At 43.4% G+C, this 7500-nt stretch overlaps 1 protein-coding gene across 1 annotated transcript in view; it reads left to right on the forward strand.

Annotated features, from left to right (window-relative positions):
- Positions 1 to 7500, forward strand: part of LOC143277927 (sodium- and chloride-dependent GABA transporter ine-like) — a 65690-nt gene that overhangs the window by 20103 nt on the left and 38087 nt on the right. The window contains exons 3-4 of the mRNA XM_076582902.1: positions 3479 to 3932; positions 5976 to 6113. Coding sequence (XP_076439017.1) covers positions 3842 to 3932; positions 5976 to 6113 — 229 coding nt within the window. The 5' untranslated portion in view covers positions 3479 to 3841. The remainder of the gene's footprint in view (positions 1 to 3478; positions 3933 to 5975; positions 6114 to 7500) is intronic.

Genomic DNA, 7500 nt, shown 5'->3' on the forward strand with positions numbered 1-7500 from the left:
ATATCCCCACGTTCTGGAAATTCTGTGCAAGAAATTTCTTCTTTTCTATTGCTCTTTTTGCTTCAGGCCTTTTCTTTTTCTTTCTGTTTTCTCTCCCTGTATTGTTTTCCGCCGTCCTGATCCATTTCACTTTCTTTTCTTTTTTCTAGAAAGCCATGAGTGGTTTTTTTTTTTCTTTTCTGGACTTGATAATTGGGTATTGGCATTCATATCTGTGTGTGCGCGCGCGCGTGTGTGTGTGTGTGTGTGTGTGTGTGTGCGTGTGTGTGTGTGTGTGCGTACGAGCGAGTGTGTGTATGTGTGTAGTGTGTTTTGTATGTATGTATCTATGTGCATGCGTGTTTGCGTGCGTCTCTCAATTGTCTGTATTTTTGTTGTCATCATTATTTCGTTTTATCCTTTTATATCTGATACATTTCTGGATTTATTCAATGACATGATCTCTTTTAATGGTTCTCTCTTACCTGTGTTTTAAATCATATGCATATGTTTGCATGGGGATGTTTGAGTGGATGTTTTAGTGCTATTGTAAAGTGTATAGAGCTTCAAGAATATGCACTATAGCAAGATTCTCAATAAATAGAATGAATAAATAAATAAATAAAGACAGTGTTTTATACTTTATTGTGCAAAGGCATATGAGTTGCCTGCTGGCATTTTTTGGCTGTCTGTGTGCCTGTTATCATCATCATGTATACTTTTATGTATTATGTGTAATTATGTTTTTGTTCATGTTAGTTTTTTTTGTCTATCCCCATGGCAAACAAACAAACAACAGAATTGTCAAAACATCAGACACGGATCCCAGGACAAGTAGGTTTATGTGCTTGAACATTATTGTACTTGTACCTGATTTTATTTCCCTGGGGTCTTTTTTTTACCCCTTTTTTCAGGTTCTCTGAGATCTGTAGTTGTTGTTGTTGTTGTTCTTCTTCTGTGTTCACTCGTATGCACACGAGTGGGCTTTTACGTGTATGACCGTTTTTACCCCGCCGTGTAGGCAGCCATACTCCGTTTTCGGGGGTGTGCATGCTGGGTATGTTCTTGTTTCCATAACCCACCGAACGCTGACATGGATTACAGGATCTTTAACGTGCGTATTTTATCTTCTGCTTGCATATACACACGAAGGGGGTTCAGGCACTAGCAGGTCTGCACATATGTTGACCTGGGAGATCGTAAAAATCTCCACCCTTTACCCACCAGGCGCTGTCACCGTGATTCGAACCCGGGACCCTCGGATTGAAAGTCCAACGCTTTAACCACTCGGCTTTGCGCCCGTCATTGTTGTTCTGATACTACCCTGTTTAGTTGGTTGGGCTGTAAGCATCAAAGCCAGGATAAAGATATTTTGTTGGTGTAAGAGAATCTACAGCCTCAGACAGAAATCTTTTTATGCTTTATAGATCTATATTGTTTGTTGTTGTGGGGAATTTATCACAAGACTCTCAGAGAAGTAGGAAATACATAACCTCATAAATCAGCGACAAAATACATAGCCTCATAAATCAGCGACAAAATACATAACCTCATAAATAGCCTCATAAATCAGTGACAAAATACATAGCCTCATAAATCAGCGACAAAATACATAGCCTCATAAAACAGCGACAAAATACATAGCCTCATAAATCGGTGACAGAATACATAGCCTCATAAATCAGTGACAAAATACATAGCCTCATAAATCAGAGACAAAATGCATAACCTCATAAATCAGCGACAAAATACATAGCCTCATAAATCAGCGACAAAATACATAACCTCATAAATAGCCTCATAAATCAGCGACAAAATACATAGCCTCATAAATCAGCGACAAAATACATAGCCTCATAAATCAGCGACAAAATGCATAACCTCATAAATCAGCGACAAAATACATAGCCTCATAAATCAGCGACAAACTGTTTTGTCAGAGAGAAAGGATGAGGGACTTGAGATGTATTCAGTGTGCTCGTCATACTTTCAGCAATGGAGCCGTTTTTGCTCCGGTCAGGAAATGGAAAGCTTAGTGATGTCAGCCCAGTTTTGTGCTGATGTGCCGGTGAATCGGTGGGGTTAGAGAAAAAGGCATTAGTAAAGGTTAACTCCTCCCTCGTACTTGAGTCACAGACCGTGAGAATGGTTTGAGCACCGCGAAGGAGCGGACACAGGTTCAGGGTCAAGCTTCTTTCTTTGGGGATGCGTTTTTAAAGCAAGTTTTATTGACACGAATGGAAAGGACAGCGCGGAGATGCCAGGAGATAAAACAGCTCTGAATGCTTTTTGTGCAGAACTTGTTTGATTGATGCAGAGAATTTATCAGGAAATCAGAAGGGAAAGAAGAAGACTCAAACAACAGGCAAACCCCCCTTATAATCAACAGAATCTTCACTATGATGAAGGCGGTAAAGAAGGGAAAGAAGAAGACTCAAACAACAGGCAAAACCTCTTATAATCTACAGAATCTTCACTATGATGAAGGCGGTGAAGAAGAGAAAGAAGAAGACTCAAACAACAGGCAAACCCCCTTATAATCTACAGAATCTTCACTATGATGAAGGCGGTGAAGAAGAGAAAGAAGAAGACTCAAACAACAGGTAAACCCCCTTATAATCTACAGAATCTTCACTATGATGAAGGCTGTTAAGAAGGGAAAGAAGAAGACTCAAACAACAGGTAAACCCCCTTATAATCTACAGAATCTTCACTATGATGAAGGCTGTTAAGAAGGGGAAGAAGAAGACTCAAACAACAGGCAAACCCCCTTATAATCTACAGAATCTTCACTATGATGAAGGCGGTAAAGAAGGGAAAGAAGAAGAGTATATCTGTGTGAAATTATGAAACTTTCCATTGTGTTTTAAAAGAGAAAAAAAAAGTGAAGAAGAAAAAGAAAACAGGGAGAAAGAAAAATATACTGGTTACCACAGTGGATCAAACAAAAGCAGAACAGAGCAGTGCTCTGTGCAGTACCAATACAGTGCAGTGATGCGGTTCATGAACGCAGCGCAGCACAATACAGCACAACACAGGATATACACACAGCACAGCACTACACAATACAAAGTAAAATAACACTGCAGAACATAGAATAACATAGCATTACAGATTACCACAGCATAGCATAACAGTTACCCACACACCCACAGCACAGCTCAACACAGGATACTCAACACAGCACTGAACAATACAAAGTAAAATAGCACCACAAAATACAGAATATCACAGCACGACACAGCTCAGCACAAGCACAATGCAGATTACCACAGCACAGCTTGATAGTGACCCATACAGTGATACACCGCACACACACCGCATTATTTATTCTACAGAACAGCAGAGCAAGGCACAATCCGGCACACCGCTTGCTACCCTAGTATCTTATTCTCAATATTTATGCTAACCCCTCCCCACCCCCCCATGCCCTAACATAACAACCCAGGGCTTTCTGAGGTCCACTCCAGCTTAACTCTGCTCTGTGTGTGTGTTTCAGAGGTCCCTCCCTCACCCTTCAGTACCCATGCCATCAGCTGAAAAACATGTGAAGCAACTGAGGCAAGCTGACCCCGGCTCACCCTCTCCAAAGAAAAACATCGTCCTCACCCTTGTGCACCAGCAGGGATTAAGCAAAGTTGGAAGAAGAACTTTTTCTTGGTCGTGTGTCGTCGCCATGTGAGAGGATCGCCATCTGACGAGTTGGGACTTGTTGGTTACTCAGATCGGGTTGGTTGTGTGTCTGGAGGGGAAAGTGGTGGTTGTTGTGCTGGTGACGTCCAGGGAGTTGTGAGGAGGAGGAGGAGGAGGAAGAGTTGTGGTTGCTGTAGTCGTTGTCGTCGTCGTCGTCGTCATCGTCAAGATGTCGAACAGCATCGCTCCCTGGAACCCGCTGCAGCTGGTGGTGATCAGTCTGTTCACCTGTTTCACCACCTTCTTCATCCCTTCAGAATGTGAGTCGCTCCTCAGTGCTGGTGTGGGGGTGTGGGGTGGCTTGACGTGTTGATGATGTCTTGTCTGTCTGTTGGTCTTTGTCAGTCAGTCTCGGTCTCGGTCTTGGTGCTGTGTGGCATTTTATTCGGTTGCTTTTTTTTGTTTCTGTTGTGCAGGTACTTTTGTGTGTGTGTGTGTTTTTTTAAAAATTTTTTTATTGTGTGATTAATGGGGGGGGGAAAGTCTGAAGATAAAAAAGAAGAAAAATAGTGGATGTGCATATGTGCAAGTTTGTGTGTGTGTGTGTGTGTGTGTGTGTGTGTGTGTGTGTGTGTGTGTGTGTTTGCATCAGAAAATGTATAATTTGCAAATTGGGTGTGCAGGAGTGAAAATGTATTTCCAGATTGTGTGTGTTTGCTGTTTGCCATTACTTCATATACCTCTGAAAGAAAGTAGTAATTAATTAATAGATTAAAAAAAGTAATGAAAGTAAAATAATTCAAAAAAGTTTGGGTTTTTTTTTTTACAGCAGGTCTCACTTCTGCCACCTGTTTTATTCCCCCCCACAGTGATTGTGATATGAAACTTGATTTAAATCCCCCCACCCCCTCCAAAGCAACCCCCAAAACAACAACAACTACAACAACCCACTATCCACATCGCCTTCCTTTCCTTCTCCCCTTCCATTGAAATAAAAACCTCACTATTGTTAGACAAAAATGTTTAGAAAAAGATAATGGTGGGGTATGGGATGCAGTAGGCATTATTCCTATTGCCATTAAAAAAGAATGACGATGTCTTTCCTGCTGTAGAAAGTTGTGAATGACTTGAGCAAGTGATGAACTTCACACGCTGCCGGGAATCACATGTAACACACATCAAAAATCACAAAGGTCTTGTGCTCAAATCTGTCGTCCATGTTCTCAGTATTGGATTGTGAGGTTTGGACAGTCAGATAGTAAGTGGTGTACTGAAGTATTCTCGAGCTAGACATTAAAAAAGAAAGTTCCATGCATTAAGTTGACATAATTTACGGATGATAATCGTTTCTCCAATTGCCTTTTCCTCAAAGCAGTCAGTGCCTTGTCTCTTGAGCCAACCCAAAGTGAATGAAAGATATAGATAATTGTATAACCAGCATCTTTGTAATTGTAGACTTAGTCATCAGCCCCATACGCAATAATGATTAATGTGTGACAAATATGCAAAGAGCATACCCATTGATCATGAAATATGCCAAGAGTGTGCTGTGAGTGGGTGTGCATATGTGGGAGTGCATGTTATATATATACGTATGCATAGATATCTAAATTCCTGCCGTGTTTGTACGTGTATGATTTTCAATTTCTGTCCTGTTTTTGTGTGTTGTGTTCCATTGTATATGTGGTGGTGTATACTCAGCAAGAGTGCTGCTGATCTTTTTCTAAGATCCTGTAGGTATAGTTGTACATGTGGTGGTAGTGCAGTAAAATTCCGTTCTGTTCTGGAAGTTCCGGTTTGGGTATTGATTTGTGTGTAGCAAATCAGAAACTTCCGGAGACAAAAACGGAGTGAAGTTGATTCTAGGATTTAATCCCTATTGCATTGTGTGTGTGTGTATATATATTTGTATTTGTATTTCTTTTTTATCACAACAGATTTCTCTGTGTGAAATTCGGGCTGCTCTCCCCAGGGAGAGCGCGTCGCTATACTACAGCGCCACCCATTTTTTTGTATTTTTTCCTGCATGCAGTTTTATTTGTTTTTCCTATCGAAGTGTATTTTTCTACAGAATTTTGCCAGGAACAACCCTTTTGTTGCCGTGGGTTCTTTTACGTGTGCTGAGTGCATGCTGCACACGGGACCTCGGTTTATCATCTCATCCGAATGACTAGCGTCCACACCACCACTCAAGGTCTAGTGGAGGGGGAAAAAATATTGGCAGCTGAGCCGTGATTCGAACCAGCGCGCTCAGATTCTCTCGCTTCCTAGGTGGATGTGTTACCTCTAGGCCATCACTCCACTTATATATATATATATATATATATATTATATGTGTGGTGGTTGTGGTGGCGTGTTGACAGCGGGGGTGTCTCTGACCGCCGTGTCGGTGACACTGCTGGGGCTGTGCGTGCCTGTGCTGTTCGTCCAGATCAAGCTAGGGGGCTACCTGCAGAAAGGCATCGTGGGCGTCTTCTCCATGTTCTTCCCGATATGGAAAGGTGAGTTGGGGAAGGAGACCAAGTGTGGTGCATGTGTGTGTGTGTGGGGGGTGTGGGGGGTGGTGTTAGAGCGGTTGTGTGGGTGTGGGAGTGGGTTGTTAGAGTTGTTGAGTGTGTGTGGATGTGGTAGTGGGGTGTTAGAGTGGTTGTGTGAGTGTGTGAGTGGGGTGTTAGAGTGGTTGTGTGTGTGTGGATGTGGTAGTGGGGTGTTAGAGTGGTTGTGTGTGTGTGGATGTGGTAGTGGGGTGTTAGAGTGGTTGTGTGTGTGTGGATGTGGTAGTGGGGTGTTAGAGTGGTTGTGTGGGTCTAAGTCAGTCACCCAGTCACTTACACACACACACACACACACACACACACACCATCCACCATATGCTAATGCACACAAACACATACATGCATGCACCCGCCCACACATTCAACATTTCTCTGTCTGTGTGGTGTTTCTCTCTCTCTCTCTCTCTATCTCTCTCTCTGTCACTCACTCTCTCACTCACACACCACCTATGTCTCTCTCTCACTCACACACCACCTATGTCTCTTGCTCTCTCTCACCACCTGTCTCTCTCTCTTTCTCACTCACACACCACCTATGTCTCTCTCTCTCACTCACACACCACCTATGTCTCTTGCTCTCTCTCACCACCTGTCTCTCTCTCTTTCTCACTCACACACCACCTATGTCTCTCTCTCACTCACACACCACCTATGTCTCTTGCTGTCTCTCACCACCTGTCTCTCTCTCTCTCTCTCACTCACACACCACCTGTCTCTCTCTTACTCACACACCACCTGTCTCTCTCTCTCTCTCTCTCTCTCTCTCACCACCTGTCTCTCTTTCTCAATCACACACCACCTGTGTCTCTCTCTCACTCACACACCACCTATGTCTCTTGCTCTCTCTCACCACCTGTCTCTCTCTCTCTCACACTCACACACCACCTGTCTCTCTCTCACTCACACACCACCTGTCTCTCTCTCTCTCTCTCACCACCTGTCTCTCTTTCTCAATCACACACCACCTGTCTGTCTCTCTCACTCACACACCACCTCTCACTCACACCACCTCTCTCTCTCTCTCTCTCTCACTCACACACCACCTGTCTCTGTCTCTCTCTCTCTCTCTCTCACTCACACACCACCTCTCTCTCTCTCTCTCTCACTCACACACCACCTGTCTCTGTCTCTCTCTCTCTCACTCACACACCACCTGTCTCTGTCTCTCTCTCTCTCACTCACACACCACCTGTCTCTGTCTCTCTCTCTCTCTCTCACTCACACACCACCTGTCTCTCTCTCTCTCTCTCTCTCACACACCACCTAGCAGGGCACAAGGACCAAACTTTAACAACAGCACTAAACAGTAGGAACCAGCAACCCACCGTGCACT

This window comes from Babylonia areolata, chromosome 35, assembly GCF_041734735.1.
Source record: "Babylonia areolata isolate BAREFJ2019XMU chromosome 35, ASM4173473v1, whole genome shotgun sequence".
In the NCBI taxonomy this organism is placed as follows: Eukaryota; Metazoa; Mollusca; class Gastropoda; order Neogastropoda; family Buccinidae; genus Babylonia; species Babylonia areolata.